This window comes from Oreochromis aureus, linkage group 22 (assembly GCF_013358895.1).
Source record: "Oreochromis aureus strain Israel breed Guangdong linkage group 22, ZZ_aureus, whole genome shotgun sequence".
NCBI lineage: Eukaryota > Metazoa > Chordata > Actinopteri > Cichliformes > Cichlidae > Oreochromis > Oreochromis aureus.
The window spans coordinates 17,939,233-17,957,646 of record NC_052962.1 but is presented as its reverse complement, the minus strand read 5'-3'; the positions used below and the strand labels follow the sequence as shown (position 1 = coordinate 17,957,646).

The 18,414-nt window shown below is 41.5% G+C and overlaps 1 protein-coding gene across 3 annotated transcripts in view; it reads right to left on the bottom strand.

Moving 5' to 3' along the window:
* elmo1 (engulfment and cell motility 1 (ced-12 homolog, C. elegans)) overlaps positions 1-18,414 on the bottom strand; it is a 100,414-nt gene that overhangs the window by 28,827 nt on the left and 53,173 nt on the right. For all 3 annotated transcript variants that reach the window (XM_031729285.2, XM_031729284.2, XM_031729286.2), the window contains 2 exons: positions 16,568-16,672; positions 15,155-15,263 (listed from right to left, as the gene is read on the bottom strand). In XM_031729285.2, the coding sequence (XP_031585145.1) occupies positions 15,155-15,263; positions 16,568-16,672 (214 nt within the window). The remainder of the gene's footprint in view (positions 1-15,154; positions 15,264-16,567; positions 16,673-18,414) is intronic.

Genomic DNA, 18,414 nt, shown 5'->3' with positions numbered 1-18,414 from the left:
AACTAGCAGGCGGCTCAGGCAACATGATGCCTGGCAAACAGCTTGTTTTGTGCAAATACCACAAGAGCGAATCATCTTACATTAGTCTGGATATTTTGTTTGTAACTGTGACTTCTGGTACCACTGAACTCATCATTAGATTTATAAAAATTTAAAAAAGCGTGATCCTGTTAGTTAACACATAGCCTCAGCACAACAAATGCCAAAGGATTAGCCAGTTGGTGAGCAAAAGTCCATTTATTTTAATCCAAATGCTCCTTTTAATTAAGGAATGTGGCCTGAAGGCGAGACACCTGACAGAAGCACACCGGGACAGGTATCCCACACAAACAACCACTGCAAGTAAACATCACTTAGCTAGAAACATTACAAATAAAATCATACACTAAGAGCTGCTGAAAGGTTCTGCTTTACACTGACAGATGTGTGATGATCACAGAGACGCTTAAGTGTGAAAGCAGAATCATCAGGTTTGTATATATTAAAGAGCCACCTTGAAAATAATGTAATTTTCCACTAGCGACGAAATATTATGAAATATGACACACGGTTCATTAGAGAAAATCTAAGAAGCCTGATAGGGATTGTCTGCTTCAGCGTTACAGACGTGGCAGGAAGGTGATGTGTTTATAAGGTTATTTCATTAAGAAAAAAAAAGAAAAACACTAGGGAGAAACAGATGCAGTTTCCCAATGAAGCAAACCGCGTGTTATTGAAAATTTCGCCACTCATCAACTTCAAACACAAAAATGTCCCTCAGAGGCAAACTGTGACCTGCAAACAGCTCCAACTGGACTACGTCGAGACTTTCCATTTTCCAAAGCCAGAGGTGGTTTGTTTTTTTATTAGCGGCGCACTGAAGCATTTCAATCCTCACCATTTGTGCGAGAGCATGTACGAAATAAGAATGAGAGGGAAGAGAGAAAGCCGAGGCTCTTGAGTGCCCAAACCGCATTAACCAAGAGCTACAATAACAAGGCTTGACATTCATTTGAACTAAATTCGTCTCCCTCTCGTCTTGCTGAGATGAGTGGCGGCCCTGAGCCAAAGGTTGGTTCATTTAAAGAGTTTCAGAATGGAGCAGCGGGAGCACTCGCCCACCACGAGCAGCCATGAAATTGGATGGAAGGGGTCAGGCTGCAATTGAAACTTCACAGTATAATGAGTGATGCCCTCAGCCCATGGGCACAGCGACCAGAGCCTTGATTTGAAGCGATAGATGCGAGATTAAGGGGAGGGCGAGGGGGGAATCCGGGGAGATGTGTTACCCGTGCCAGTAGTCAATCAGGAAGCTAATAGAGGTGAGCCAAAACAGATGCTGACTACCTGCTTAGTCTACAGTCTTTCTCTCGGGGACAGGGGGAAAAAAAGAGGAAAGAGATAAAAAAAAAAAAAAGAAAAGGACAGATAACAAAACCTCCCTCAATAATCAAGTACAACCCCCTCCCCCTTTTTTTTAAAATCTGGCAGGTACAAGGTGTCGGGAAGGCTGAAGTTTGAAGTGACCTCTGAGCTAAATGGGTTGTTTATTGATAGGACCAACAGAGCCCCAAGGTGGCAAGGTGAGGGGAATTACATGTCAAGGTTTATTCTGGAGATACAGACAGCGAGCTCTCTGGTGTGATGCTGCAGAAATTTCTCCATCTCTGGGTTTTGTAAAGCGTGCTGAGTCGAGGGTGGTTTTATTACCTCCAGAAGCACCGACGCTAAGGGGGGAAAGTAAAACATGGCACGGTGCGGATGGCTCCAAATGGTTCCCAAACAGCGCCGTTATCCAAATGGTTACAGAATGCGGATGGTTGAATACAAACACGCTTAGCTTAGAGTAAGTGGGAGAAATCAAAACACCAAAATGTGCGCTTTAAGATGCCGACGTTAGGAACGAGCCTTAAATGGTTCTCGTGCGACTGTAGCAGAGAAATGGCTGCGATCCTTAGTGTGTTCATTCAAATTTAAATTCATCACGTTTACATATAGATGCTGTTTTCAGCTTTTTGATGTTTGAGTTTTTTTACTGCAGAGTGCTGCAGTTCATATGGAGGGAAATGCTGAACAATTTAGTACTTCCCTTTTTTCAGCTAGCTGAAATGCCACTGAATCATTCTCAGCACTGCACAAAGGCACTTAAAATTATCCACCTGAATGGAGCTGGAACTGTGTGAGTGCAAAGTCTTGTTGCCATGATTAGGTAACTAGAGCTTTAAGCCTTGCTAGCCTTAACCAACCTTTGTGTTTTTTTTCCCTAACCAGAGCAGCGGTTTAGCATTTTTCTGAGTGACACTATAAACACAATAATGAAATGAAAATAGAGTCGGAATAAAACTGTATTGCTCATTATTCTGACTTGAGGGGCTGTGCAGCTGAAATCGATGTACAGTAGTATTTAGCTTCTTGTTACTGCTCGTCTCAAATCATGCACATGACCTCGATTTGAAGTTGACAGACATCACGCTGTGTGCATGCCAAGAGGAATCCATTAGAAAACGTCTTTCAGTGCACAGGCTGGCATTACTGACCTGACATTAAGGAGTACTGGTGAATGGAGCTACCTCTTAAAAATGTCCTTCTAAAAGGGGAGACCTGCAGAGTCACGCAATAAACTTTTAATTGAAATTTAGAGTGGATGCTGAGAATACTCTAAGTTATTTTACTGAGAGACGTATTGTTTTTAGCTGGAATACGATCAGCTGTATCCATTAAAAAAAAAAATACTGTAAAGACTGAAATTGTTATTTTATGTCATATAAGATCCATGTTTTAATCACATAAAATACTGCCTTGCACTGAGCAGCTAAAACAAATAAAACAACAGCTGCACCTGAAATCAGAGACAGCAGTCAATGGAAATGATTTAAGGAGGAGAGGACGGCTTATTTCAGTTTGACTTTTGACAGCAAACAGACTGGATCAAGCCTCCAGCTTTGAAAAGTGAAGCCAATGTCAAAATCTGCATTCATTCAAATGGCCAGAAGGGGGCGACTCTTCTGGTTGCAATCTAATTGTATAGAAGTTTATAAGTAAATGATCCAATTTTTCACTTGAATTACGGCTCCACTAAACATTTTCTTACTGAGTTTAATGTCTCAATTGCTGGTTTCAGCTCTTTTTTAATAAAGCATGAGATTCATTTTCCATAATTTTGTCCCATTTTGAGTAAAATAGACCATTAAAGGGTGACTCATCCACTCGTTGCTGTTTCAATAAAGCAATAGGATGATGGTCAAAATGCACACGTTCAGTGTTAAATTCAACCCCACAATTAAAAATAAAAAAGTAAAACAAATAAATAAATAAAATCAATCAAGTCCAGACCATTACAACAACAACTTCCTACTTAAGAGTTCATCTGTATTCTACCAAAAAAACTGATCTTTGGTCTTTTTCCATTAAGAAAGTTGTGTGTCTGTGTTTTAAAACTACATTACACCATGAGTTTATATTTTGATGACTTTATGAAGACTCACATCATTGAACACACACCCAGATACTGAACTCTGCTTGCAGCTGGCTAAAAACAGCCTGAAACAGCAGGGTGGCCGTGAACTCGTACTCAGTTAAAGTCACAATTTATGACTCTTTCTGGCCAAGCATATGGGTCCACAGCAGACATTTGGAGTGATATTATAACCCAGCTCTAATGAGTATTCTTTGTCCTGTGTGTGTTTCATCCATCTGCATATACAGATGTTCAGTGCCTGTACCACTCAGAGTAAGTAACAGGACACTATAATGGCTCATTTAAATTATGCTTGACCATATGGTCACATTGGTCAGCAGAACATTGGTTCAATACTTTTTTCATTATCCGTCAACACAAAATGATGAAAGAGCATCTTTGGTGGTACAAATAGTTGCCTTTGTAGTGACTGATGCCTGTTTCTTCCTGCTTGGTGCTCTGCAAACAATTCTATGCTCTGTTTCAATCACTGCCTGTTAATCTATTTTTTCCAGGTCACTGAAATCCCGAAGATGTGTAAAGAGAACCAGAAGCTCAGTGACATGGTAGCTCATCTGGCTCGTGAACCATTTAACTCACGTTTGACCAATACACAATTAATAATTATTGTAAAAATGTCCATAAAACAACAAATATGACTTCAACATTGAATGAAGACCCTTTACATAATCAGTGTATGTAAGTTTGATTCAATTCTGACCAAAACTGTAGGAGAAGCAACGATTCTTAAGAACTGTGGTGGTACAGACAGACACCCTGACGTTGTCCAAGCTCATCAGTCCTTCAGCTGGATGAGCTAAAAACACCCATCACTGGCTAAATGTAGGTCTTCAAATTATTATAAAAGCTGAAGGACAGAAACATCTGGCATGCAGATAATGATCCAAAACAAAAAGCCATTGCTGTGAAGAACCAGAGAGGAAAAACAAGAAGTTCTGCAACTTACGATGAGGCCCCTATAACAGCTTTGATCTCATTCAGATTAATGAAGAGACAGCGACAACTGACAGCCAAAAAATACAAGAAAGATCTGAAGGTATAAATTTAGCTTTCAAGTTAGAATAGAAAAAAGAAGCAAACCAAAACAAAGCACATAAACAAGAATCCAACAAAACAGCACAATATAAATAGAGACCGCACAGACTGGTTTGTGGAAGCCTCCGGTTTAGCAAACCAGTCTGTCTGCTTAGCACAAAGAGCTCACAGTTGTATAGGTGCACTGGACCGACACATACCTGCTAATTAGTGCTAAATCTAAATAAGTATAGAATTTCACCTACTGTAAAAAACTGGAGCACAGACTTCTCGGACAGTCTTATTTCCAGTAAATGCACAGCAAGCCATTTATTTAGATAACTGCATGAAAAATTCACCAGCACCCTAAACACTTTTTTTTAGTCATGAGGTTCAGTTCAGCGACTCCAATTAGCGGAGGAGAAACTTAGCAGACAGCTAATATCTGCAGATACCTGCGTCTGCATCCAGCGGCCACTAAAAAGATGTTTACATTTTTAAGGGTTATGCGAGTGAGTTATTAAAAGAAATTCATGCCCATGCAGCTGTCACAAAGGAGGGAGATACTGGCTACAGAGACAAGTTTGGGGGTTTTTTCTGTACCAGGCTGAAAACATGTTTATTTCTGCTGTAAGACTTGGCATTTTCACATCTCTGGCCCTTTGAGGAACTGCACTTTTTGACCTGTGTAGACGCACCATCTTCAACAGCTCTTTTAAAATCATCTATACCGATTGCAATAAAATAAGAAGCAGACTGCTGGTGCTGTAGGAGGAAGTGTAGGCTTTTTGAATGAATTTTTAAAAGAATGTTGATATTTTTATAGTTCTTTTCACCAAAGGGAGAGCAATATTATAAAATATTGGAAACTTTATAATTCAGAATCACAACTCGAAGGCGTATGTGAACTTTTTTTTTTTTTTTTTTTTAACACTGCTTCAGTAGCTCATGATCATGGCCTGACTGATAGGATGTGAAAGTTCTGTCAGCAGAGAGGAGTTCAAAGCCATTGGCTGCAGACTAAATTAGACACATCGGTACAGTGATGTTCCACGACATCAACAAATTTAATCATGAAGACGAGGCCACTCAGGGGGCTCAGGCAGTTCTCCTCTCCTTTCATCCATCTTCTGGGACGTGGGCCGCTTTCAAGGGTCACTGTCACGTTCCTGAAGTGGACGTGTGTGCGCGCGTGCGTTTGCGCGTGTACGCCGCCGTCACCCGTCATGTTATCCATTCGACGTGATCGCTCCGAGGACTCGGTAACATCGGCTGAAAGCTAATTACTAAACTGGCGACCAAACAGATGAGTCGTGGACATGAGGGAGGTGACTAAGCATGTGCCTCAACAGAATGAGCGCACAACTCTATGCATGTGTGAGAGGAAGACAGAGGCTGAATGCCATCCTGACATCCGTCAAGGTCTGCTGTGTATTTGTTTGTGTGCATGCGTGTCTGTGAGCGCGCACGAAGCAAGCACAACAACTCTCGGAGTCACCTTGCAGCTATGCCACATGATGAATACACAGCAAAAAGTGTCATCCCCACTCTAATTACAATACCAGCATGGCCTCATGTCCAACTGTGATGAGGGGAGAGCGTATGTGTGTGTGTCCAGCGAGCAGCGTCAGCATCATCTTTCTGATCCAGTCACTGTTTGCGTGAGTGTACAGGATGCCAAAGCAGCAGGTACACAGAGATGCAAACCGCAGCTGGCTGCATGACTTAGCAGGCTGACTGTGTATTTCTACAGCACAGTGTCACTAAACCGACATAATTAATGGATATCAGCTTAAAATAAACATATCAAAGCTAACCTATATGCATCAAAGCGAAATCTATTGTTTCTACTAATATACTGGATCTAAGGGGAGAGAGCTTTTGTAGATCCATCTAGCACATCTTATGTGCTAGACTGCTACAAGAATTCAGCAGGGATTTTAATGATCCTACGAGCCTATTAAGACCCTGCCAAATGTTATAGGGTAAGTGTGTCCCTTTCAAATACATGGTCAAAGAGATTTTGAGGCTGGAGTCTATGTGAAATAACAATAAAAACTTTACAATATCTAGGCCAGACCAGCAAGGCTCTGGATCTGCTCTGATTAAAGTATCTCAATCATGAAACTAATGATCATTAAATAAGGATGCCAGCAGAAAGGGGGTCGCTGGTCCAAGGCTCTGCTTAGGAATGCAAGATAAAACAAACAAAAAAAAGAGGCAGTGCAAGAGATGCAAGACAATAACGGGAAACCATTTATTCAAAATATTAAATTAGTTTTATTTGGAATCTCCTAACAACAACTGTGCCATTATAGGGAGGGACGCAGATTAGATAAGGATGAAAAACAGGGAAAAGTCAGAGCCTCGAAATTCTGGGGCTTTCATTTGCATAACAAAACCACTTTAGCATGTGGTGTTGCTCACAATGGTCAAGAAGCATTAGAGGACAGGGGAAGAGCAAAGGATAGGAGGGTAACAGATGGAGAGAAAGGAAAATGAGACGGAGGGAGGCATGTAGTGAATCCATCAGCGCTGTGGACTGAGACAGAAATCCAACAAATTTCGCAGCATCTGCTCGCACAGATTTCCTTTCTCAGCTACAATGAGGCTCGCATCCAGCTGTGAGTTTTGTGAGTGTGCTGTGCCTGGGTTGCAATTATTAAAGGTACTAAACACAACTTATATCTTAATATGCCAAATATGGGGGCTAAACCATGCACTCTATTACACCTCGTGCCAGATTCTTCTGAAGGAATATCTCAGATGGCGTGAGTCATGCTTACGTAAACAAACACACAATCTGTCTGCGACGGTCCAAATGCAAAAAAACAGAATTGTTTGTTAATCATTACAAAACAACAGAAAATGATCCAGCTTACAGGCACATATGTGTTTGTGCATTAGTGCGGTATGCACGCAGACACAGCCTGCACGAGTGAACGAAACATATTCATACACAGGTACTGTGCATCAACTAAAAATAATAGACTCATAAGGATGTAGCTGCGTCAGGTGCAAACGATGACGTGCATTTTCCCTTTTAATGTGGGAATGCTCTCACTTTTTGGAAAGGAACAAATGCTGTGTAACGCCCCAGGCATGCAGGCCAAGAGACCCGGCAGTGGCCATCTGGCAATCAGCGATCATGAAAGAAAAAGATGTATTCCCCAATTGGTTTCATTGATTGCTAAAGCCCCATTTACCCACCGGTCACTAAGGAAAAAAGGTTTATTCCCCAGCTGGTTGACAACTGGTTGCTGGCAGTCACTAGTGTGAAAAGGCTCTGCACTGAAAACCACCCCACGATTGCTTCAGTTAGAGTAGGTTGCATGAAAGACATCAACTGGTCTGCAAACACTTGCAAACTACTCACCAAGCGGTAGAAAACCTGTGAAACCTGTGTCACAAACTGGAAAGAGAGAACTTTTACTTTTACTTTGAAGCCAAATTGTCTCAGTTTACAGGTTGTGTTGCACTTTTTCATGTTTCACTACAGCTCGGGGAATAAATGCCAAATATTTGCAGACAAGCCGCATCTTCCATGCAAACTACAACTAGCTAGCAACCACAATTTAACCTCCAATCACAGAAATTGCCTCTTTTGAATATTTGATTGCACTGAAAAATCATTATTGGTGGAATTTTGCATTTGATCTCATTTTATATCCTATAGCAAAGAAACGTGCATTTACACTATAGTCACATCGTCCTTCATTTTAACAGCACAGAAAACTTTGTCCCGTTTGTAACTCTCAGCTTCCAAAGCAGCTATCTTTTTGTGCTTTTACAACTATATAAAGACGCTAGACCTCAGCGGTTTTGTATTGTCTGATTTCACCCTCGACAGCCTGCCAGTAAGAGGTCTTTTGGGGAAACAGATTGTTGAGAGCATGGTTTGCTGGTAAATTACATCCAAGGACCTCCAAGAGCAAAAAACATACAAGCAAAATTTAGACCAGCAGCACTTGCATAGGCAGGCTTATGTTTCATCCACTGAGCCACTTTAGTATATCACGACATGCTGAGAACTGACAGGGGACGGGAGTTTCTGGAAAATGCCAATGATGCTCAAAAATTGAGATTCTCAAGCACCCATCTGTCAAGTTTGTTGTTGTTTGTGCTCTCAAATTTACAATCCGTTTACTGGTGTATGCCTGAGGCTATGAAGTGGAAAACCCTGAAGAATGCTATCCTCCCCCCAGTTAACACAAGCCTGCAACTGACAACTGTGAGAAGTGGCTGCTGACTGCCAAATAGATGCTCATGTCATGACTCGAGGGATACTTGGGATTCTGCGCTTGGCCTTTACATCCTTCTGCCATCATCTCCTTTGCTCCTGATTCACTGAGGGAGAATTACAAAGGAGGTGGCTTGCAGCGGTAGCTGTGATTTGACGACCAGCTTCCACGTCAATGCGCGGCTAACACTTAATGTTTGTACACTTTAATATTTGTTGTTGGAGAAATTGTTGAATTTGGAAAATGCCTCACGGAATCAGAAGTGTGACTAATGCTATCAAAAGTGAAATGACTCGAAATCGATTACTTCCGAAATCCTCACTCTCTGTAGCCTCGGTGAGGTGGATGTTACTGCAGCTGCATGTGCTTGGGCTCATGCTGGGCTACAAGTTTTAGGTTGGAAAACATAATCCAAAAGTCTCAAATCAATCCTGAAGAGCAAACTGTGCTGCTAGGCACTAAAAAATATCCCAGCATTAGGAAATCTCAAGAATATCAGAAACATTTTATGATGAAAATAAATACCTTGCGAGCTGAGTCACGGATACTTCAAGGACCGTTTACCGGTGGCAAGTTTGAGCTTATTCTTGTTTGATATGATTTTTTGAAGCAGCGACATACGTTTGTGAACACTGATGAATATTTGCCGCGACTTTATTGCTCTTATGCTGCGTCGGCCTCCCCACAGCGTGCGACATACGAGCAGGAGGTAGAATTTCATCCCTGAGCAATGCGTCCTCCGTGCTTGTTTTACTGTTTTATGCACCACATGGTGTGTAATGCACGTTCGTCCCTCAGATGTGCTCATGGATAGAAATTAGTTAAGGTACAGATAGCAAAGATAGCAACTACAGACACTAATGTGCCATAGAAAACAATCAGAAACCATGAAGTCATAATGAAATACATTTTAAAGCTGTGAAGCTGTTTCTTTCCATTTGAAACGAACTGATTAAAAAGCCTGAGGATGTGAGATATGATATTTGTGGCTGCCATTTACTCTTCTGCATGAGTGTATGGCTGCATGTCCCAACATGAATATCCATTTCGCAGCTGGGAGTGTGTGTAAAAACCACATCTCACTGGCACACTGTGGGCCGGTCCAAACACATAGCAGCCTTTTAATCTCACACTGTGGCACCTCTCAAGTGTATGTGTGGAAGTGTGTGTGTTGTTTTTTGGGGTAACAGCAGGGGAGGTTAATGAGTTTGGATGACTCTGAGTCACCTGCTGGGCTTGGACATACTACATACACACAAGTCCACACACAAACCTTTGACAACCAGAGTGACTGGACTCAACTAGCCATACGTATCACAACAGCCCAGTTACTCTCTTTTGACTAGTGTCACTTAGAGTTTATTAGAATATTAGAAGGCGGTACAAATATATGAACAGTATTATAAATTTTTGCTTAAAGTAAAAGATACACAGATGGCAGATGAGGCGATATAAACAACAAAACTGAATTAAGAGAATTTCTGAAATTCCTTATTGCAATGCTGCTCATGTGCTGAAATGTACAGTGGATTTGACCAAGGTGCTGAACACGGCCCTTTGCTCTGACCTTGGCTGATGGCTTTCTAAAGAAAGACACAGAAACAAACCTGAAGAACATCACGTGACCGTCAGTCTGCCTCGCTCTGTGTTCTTAGAAATGGGGTTTGGTCTCTTTTTGATTCTGGCATCCGTGTCTGCTAGCATGCGTGCGTCCTACCTGGACCCGCCATGCCTCACCACCCAGCTCTCCATCTCAGCACAGAGACGACACACCGTGAATCACCAAGCAGGGCCATTACTCACCATGCCTGGCCTGTTTCTAAATAACTTCATAAATATTCCATGGGCCAGCTTAAGCGGGGAGAGAGAAGTCATGGCTCGGCGTCTCAAAGACACAGATTCCATTAGGCCCCATGTTCCAGCAGAAACACTGTTGGGACAATTAATCTTTTAGGATCCGAAGGAAGGCATCAGAAATGGAGAAATAGAGCCAGGACAGGTATGTATTAATGGAAGTAATTGAGAAAGAGAGCGGAGACTGGGAGGCAGGACAGAGAGTGACACCTGCTGTTATGAATTATGTAGGCTCTATCAGCGCTGATACAAGCTTGCCTCCTTTGTGCAGATCAAATATGCACAGTGACATCTGAACAACAGCAACAAAGGCAAAATACTATAAGGTCTCAAAACATGTATAGAGTGAAATAGAAAAACAGAATAGAAGAAAGTTTGTTCACCTGAGCAAGCACTAAGAAAACTATGACTGCAGATTCATGAGTGGATTATATAGTATTTCTTTTAGACAATGGTATAATGCTACTTTCTGGTGTGCTTGTGCCATTTTTGTTAAATTCACGTGAAAAGACAGCAACCGAGACCATAAAAGCAGGAGAAAGGATTACAAGTCTGAGCGGGACAGATGTTCTTCAGACACACAAAGAGGGGCAAATAAAAAAAAGGAGGATGCATGAAAGCAAGAATGAAAATTGAGAAAAGTGAGAAATATGTGGTTAGAATGAAGACGCGAGCAGGGAAGAAAGGCAACTTCAGCAGGCCCCGGCAAATCCAGAATCCCTCCGCGTTTCATCCTCGTGAGAAAACAAGAAGAGAGCGTCTGCGTGCCAGAGCCATACTTGCATTTCACACAGATGGAGAGAGCAAATGAGCCACAGAGACGTCACCGCTGTCACCATTAATCCACTGTCTCTTTCTTCTGCCTTTATCCACAAAGGGATACAGAGCAGATTTTTTTTTTTTTTTTTTTTAAAAAGCTAACACTTTTTTTCCTGTTTTGCAGCTTTGCATCAGCGTGTAGCTCGGGAGCATCAAAGTTTTAGGGAGTACAGCTTTCTCAGTGTATCAATTTCTTATTTATCTTCTGCAGCACTAAGACTGTGTGGTGGAACATTATTCACAAGAACATTTAAATTTAAGTTACTGTTTTACAGTGATGGATGCAGACACTCCAGCAGCTCGTGTGCAACTGTGCTTACAGGAGTCAGACTGGTGCTTTGAGATGAATGGAAAAGTAGCTTAGCAGCACACTCATAATAAAAGCATCACCATGTAGATGGCTGGTAAAAAACAACAAGAGCCAATACTAAATTTCTTCAGGTTTTTCAGTCTTTGATCAAACTACTGGGCTGTAGCGATGGCGCTGCATAAAAACTTATAAGCTCAACAAGGTTTTTACAAAGCTTTTACAGTTTATCTTGACAGCAGGATGCAAGTCAGCACTAAAAATCTGAAACCCATTTATCTAATTATCCAGACATTTAGCAAACACATTCAGGCTCACCAGTTAATCTTCCAAGAACTAACCAGACTTGCTAGCATTAATGTGTCGTATTAATAGCATAGTACAAAATACATAGTAGCAAAACATCAACAACAACATAAAAAAAATGTTCACAGCCACAGAGTGAAATTCAAAATGTAAGTCCTCAATTAAATAGGTGATGTTACTATGGCAACTCCACTATGTGAGATGCCCTATCCAAAACTGTTTACCAACTGGCCAACCAACGTTGCCATCTCTAGCACCACTATGGTTCAAGCAAAGAATTTTTTCAGGGGTTTTGTATGGAATAATATTTATAATAATATACTGGTGTGCGAGATAAAAACATAATCATGCACTTATACTTTCATTCACAGGTATTCATGGCCACTCACGCTATTTAATTCCTTGCCTTTGAGCACTCTGTCTTTGCTTTAGCTTTAAACTAATCCAGTGATAACTGCCAGGGTTTCTTCTAAAAATGAACAGTTGAAGGTGAATTTAGCAAACATGAAACCGCGCTCATGATGCTGTTACAGAGTAAGTCGATTTAATACTGTCAACTGAATCTGTCATTTACAGAGGTGGAGGTGTCACCGCTTTGAAAGTGACCAATCACATTAGGGCCTTTGGGCTCCGCCCTCCAAACTGTCAAAAGTCAGATTTATTCGTCCATGATTTAGCTTTCATACTTTTGTGTAGTGAACAGGAAACAGAATGTTTTCACCCCACAGTGCAAACTCTTACAATAAAGAGAAACGTGGCTGTTACATTTTAAGTTACTGGTGGAACAACTCACAACAGTATCTTGACTTAAATACCATCAAAGCTGATAAAAAGAGAAAAGTTCTAACATCCTCATTAGTGTCAGGTATTTCACTGTTTCTCCAATGAAAGGTCAACCAATGATGTAAGTGTAGAGCCAAGACTCTTTTCTTTACCATCATCTCTCTGGGGAAAGTGCTACACACACACACACACACACACACACACACGCACACACACACTATTAATGACTAGCCGTCACTCCCTAAGCACCTGCCAGGCCCATGTTACATTTGTCCTACTCGTACGTTCATTAGTGTGTGTTAATATACACAGGGCTAATGGGGTGTGTATGAAAATGCACTTAGCTCACTACAGGAGAAAAGCAATGCAGCTTATGAGTACTCTGGGGCACAGTGGCATCCTCTCATAAGGATTGGACTCATACAATGTTCAAAGAGTGTGAGACTGAGCAAATATTTACTGGAGCTCTGACGGAGATGGACGGGAAGATTAAGATTTAGAGCTCAGTAAATAAAAATATATCAAAATGTTGTCTTTTCTCTCCTGTCCCCGGTGTTTGCCTTGTTTCATTTCATTCCCTCTACATCCATTTTTTTAAAAACCTTGTACCCAACGATGGCCTACTTGTGTATAAAGCCATCGTGTCATGTTTTAACCAGGCGTATGTGCCGTTATCATGTCAGTAGAGCATAATATCGCAGATAGATCGGTCATTCTCTGCAGGTTATGGGTTCACCTTTGCAATTCTTATCTGCTCTCCCATTTCACAAATACATAAACACAGTCTGCTGCATCATAAATATTAATGGTATGTTCAGTGTCCCAGACTAACACCCTCAGTAAAGGGGACATTATACAGCCACTGGGGACTGAAAGGCTCAGAAGTACGAGTCAAGGTCACCGCTATAATTCAACTAGGGCATCCGGTCCTGGAGGGGAATTTTTTTGTGTCATAACATAACAGTATCATCAGCTTAGTCGCATCCTTCGGGCTAAAGAAGAGAGGGACCATCCGGCTCGTTATGAGTGCACAGTTCAAAAGCCGGCATCACGACTCTTACATTTCAAAGAGAATCCCAAATTTTTGGGGGGGAAATTTGGACTGTATTTGAACGAGAAAGTCTCTCAAAAACAGAAAGTTTTATTCATAATGACAGTCTGGCATTCATCCCAGGGATCCAGCTCTGTTGCATAAGCCCTTCAACTCGAAGCTCAGAAAAAGCCTTAGAGATACACATGTTTCCCTATTTAGGGACAAGTCTGGCTGTTTCATCTGTATTTTGGTACGAATGAGGTCAAAATGATATTTCTAAGAGAGACTGGAGTGAAGAATTTCAGTCTGCTAAGAGGAAAGGCCTAAAGGGCACGTGGAGTGAAGCAGATTTGGATTTTAAAAAAGAAAAAAAGAGCACTGACATACACGGAATATAAATATAACCCAGAGATCTGCTGCAAAGAATCAGCAGGCACGTACCGATGCACTAACAAACACGAAGTAGAATGAAAGTGATCACCGAAACAAGGAAAACTAAAAGCTCAGCATGTTTCCACACGCCACCGGTGCCCTGCACTCACCCAGCCCATCTCTCCCGGTCAGGACGTGTCTACCGGTCATTCGTGGGATAAAAGTAGAGCAGGCAGAATGTGACCAAGGTAGGAAAGTCGGGCATAGAAATGTAGCATTAGAGCTCAGTCTGGCAGAGATAAGAGCATGTTTAAAATAGACAGGGCAATTACAATATGTTTAAAATAAGAAGTGTTTCCACACTTTCTTATCTGGTATTGAAACCTAGCTTGGCACTTTTATCAGGACAATTTTCTGACAAGAGTTTAAAAAAAAATAAACCTGCACTGCAGCCAACTCCTCTGGAAAAAAAAGAATATAAGCAGAAGAAAAGGGCATATCTGTTTAAAACTGAGCTAAAAATGCCTTTTTCCTCCCCACAGGCAGCAGCAGGGGTCAGTCTGGAACGGAACTGAGACCAGCTCAGCTATTTAAACAAGTAAAGACAGATGAAAAGGGCACATCAATTTGAAGTGGACGTAGGCACAGCGTCTCTTTCTCTGCGCAGTGTGCCTTCCAGAGGCGGCGTATTAGGCTGAAAAGGGGCTCCGTGGGGGCGAGGTGCATCACTAAATAATGAACTCCTGGCAGCACAATTACTGGGCATAATGGCTGCTTTCATCTTAACAGTTAGGGGCTGTGTGTACTTGTGTCTCTGGATGTTTGTATCCTTGCACACAACTATATGCATCTCTGCACGTAAAGCATCTTGTTTTTTTTAATGTCTTTATTCACGCTGAAGGCATCCATTGTTCAGAGTGTGCAAAGTGTGTGTCTGTGTGTGTGCGCATTTGCTGATATAGACTTACGGAGCTCGCCCACTTTCAGTATCTCGCACAGCATCTTGGTCAGCTCGATGCTGCTGCGGCCGAACGGACACTCGTGTTTGTCTTCTCGACTGCTGTTCTCCAAGACAATCTGGAAACAAGACGTTATAAAATAAGCCAGGCAAGAAATAAGGACGTATTTCCTTGGGGCTATAAAACAAAACAAGACATTTCTGGTGAGTGTGTTGCCTGAAGACTGAAAAAAAGCTCATTGCCCAGACTAATTAAAAAACTAAATGTTCCCTAATTGACAGAAAATTGTTTTGTTTTGTTTTTTTAAATTTTGTTTCTATATATTCGATAGAAAAGTTCATGATTTTTCACTGTAATTTCGGGTTTTTTTTTAACTATTACTTAATTACTTTGGTGCAGAATGAATAGCAGTGAGTAGTCCATAATTTCTGTCCTCCTTCGTATATTCCAAAGCCATCCAAGGGGCCGGATCGGAGTCTTTGCTGGGCCTATTCTGGCCCACGGATCTTATGTTTGATACCCCAGCTCTATGTGAAGAATAATCTGTGATGCTGCACTGTGTTCCACTCTGACAGGTTAACTGACAGGAATTAATAGCATTTCCTGGGTTTGGTTAAAGCAGATTCACTTGGAAAAGCGAAAAGTCGCTGGTTTAATTCCAGCCTGGGAAACAAACGCCCTTTGGAGTTGTGTCAGGAAGTTGTGTAAAATCAAACATGCAGAGCTACCTGCTGCGGTGACAGGTGAGCGTGAGCATGCATTGCATTTTTGACACCAATTAGGTGCAGGGGCCTTAAACCCTTTTAAAGGGGTTCAATGTCACACTGAAGGTATTTTACCCATAAACACTGAGGTAGAAACTATAAGTCTTTTTCTTGACCTTATCTGACCCCTTAGAGCTCGTGCATTAACATAAATTAAATCTATACATAAAAGTCACCAGCAAAAAAACCCCACTCTAATTACGTGGATGGTGGCAGCACGCCATAACCGAGGCCATCAAGGTCCCAATCATTTTAGCTGGTGACAGTTTAATTTGTGGAATTGAAGGCTGTGTTTTCTCCCACTGTTCGACTGATAAGGGCTGAGCGGGCACGAGTAATGCGTCTCTTTTCCCACAATCGTGTCTAGAAACCGTCACACACATAATGATAAAAGCTGTATAAAATCATGCAAGGATGACAAAAAGCACTTAATGTCAGTGCAGCATTGTTTAGAGACCGGCGGTGAAAGAAATTAAATAAGTTTTATCGTCAGGGCTGAGAAGGCTCGCGAAACGCGGTTTTACTGAAAGATGTGTTGAGAACGAGCCAGAAACTTCACTGAATGAATGAGCTGGAGGGAAGTGAGGCTTTTGTAGGACACTACAGGAATCTCTGTGCAGCATTTGTGTATGCGTTAGGGTTGTACGTGTGTGCTTACCCTGATGTACGCGTCCTGGTGGTGCCTGGCGAAGTACAGCATGTTATCCAGAGCTAGCATGCCTGGAGGAATCTGGGTGAAATCCACAGCTGGATTCACATGGTTCTGAGAGAAACAGAGGTGCAGTGTGAGACATGCTTTTAAACACATTTCACCAAATCTCCTTTTTTAACCTTTAATTTCTTTGATATAATCGATTAAAAATCCCATTTCCCCTTTTCCCCCCAGCGCAAAGGAGCCAAGCGATCACAGGCACAGCACAACCACTCTCCTTCTGTCAGGGAGGAAACTTGGAGTTTTAGGGCCGCGTTAGTGGAGCAGGAGGTCGTCTTTTAAAGCCCCTGGAAGCTTTTGATTCCATTAAAGACAATGTTAATAAAAAAAACACTAAACAAACAGTAGAAAAGTACTGAGGACTGTGTGGGTGTGGATTGATCTGATTTATTCGCAGCAGGCTGGCAGTCTCAAATAACCCACTGTAATTAGATTTAGGTTAAAATAATGCAAAATTACATTTGGTGCAGACTTTATTTTTACAACTAAATCTCTGCCCACTTGAAATCTGTTAAGTAAAAAAAATATACAACTTGTCTCTGATTATTAAACAGATATCTGGCAAATACATGATCTTCACACTCATGGCTGATACCCTATAAGGTCTACTACAATGGAAACTACTATAAAGGTGGCTTTCATGCCTTGTCAGGTGTTTAAATATATCTCTGTCTGTTGAGAGTCTGAATATCTTCTACTAGTGTATAAACACATAACATATCTTCCACAGCAGGCGAAATGCAAAAGATTATTGGGCTAAAAGTTGACATTTTGGAGATGGATATTGTAGTTATGACACTAAATCTCTCTAAACTAAATCTGCTCCAAATTTGGTAAGTAACTCTAACTGTAAGTGAAGGGCCATGGGGAAGGAACAATATGAAATACTAACTTATACTAAAATATTCAACAATCAGACTCAAAACTTTTAAATAACAAAAACACAGGCACTACTTTTAACATCTAAATATTGCATCAGACATACGGGAAGAAACCGTTTGTGCTGAAAGTCTGTCAGACGTAATTCTTTCCAGACATTGCAGACGACTAACAATTAAATGCACAGATGCACGTGCAGACGCGTCACTCCGAGACTCTTCTCGACTTTTAAATGTGACGCAGCATACTGAAGAGGACAGCGACAGGAAGACAAGCAAAGGAAACGGAGGATGAAAGAGAAATGGAGGACAGTGAGACCTGGCTCATCAGTTTTGGAATTCTGCCTGACAGCAAGCAAACTTATAGGCTTAAAACAGAAATAGACTATGTGGCACATGCATATCTAATAAAATGTGAACAATCTTCCAGCATATCCAACAATATCTACTGAAGAGAAGCTGCGTGTATTAGAAGGTAAACAACTTTTCTCAGTAGTGATAAGGGCGATCTAGAGAATGATGAGTTTTATATGTGTGCACGCGCAGTATGTATGTGTGTGTCTGTGCAGACTGAGGAGCACTGAAAGCAGACTAAGGATTTTTAGGGTGGGTTTTCTCCACACAGTGGAGACAAGACAGGCCAATTTGGCCTTATCTCTACTGAGCACACTGCAGTCGGAGTGTGAATGGGAAGAGCCCCGAAACGGCTCTGGGCTTACACCAAGCCACAGTGGCTTTACTAAAGTTCTTATGCCATAGTTAGACTGCTGCATACAACACAAAAGCAACACATAAACACACACACATTCCACAATACTATATTTATTTTGGTACGTTGCATCCAAGGCTGTTAAAAAAACGTAGCTACTGGGTATGAACAGCAAAGCCAAAGCATAAGCATCAGTAAACACTTCC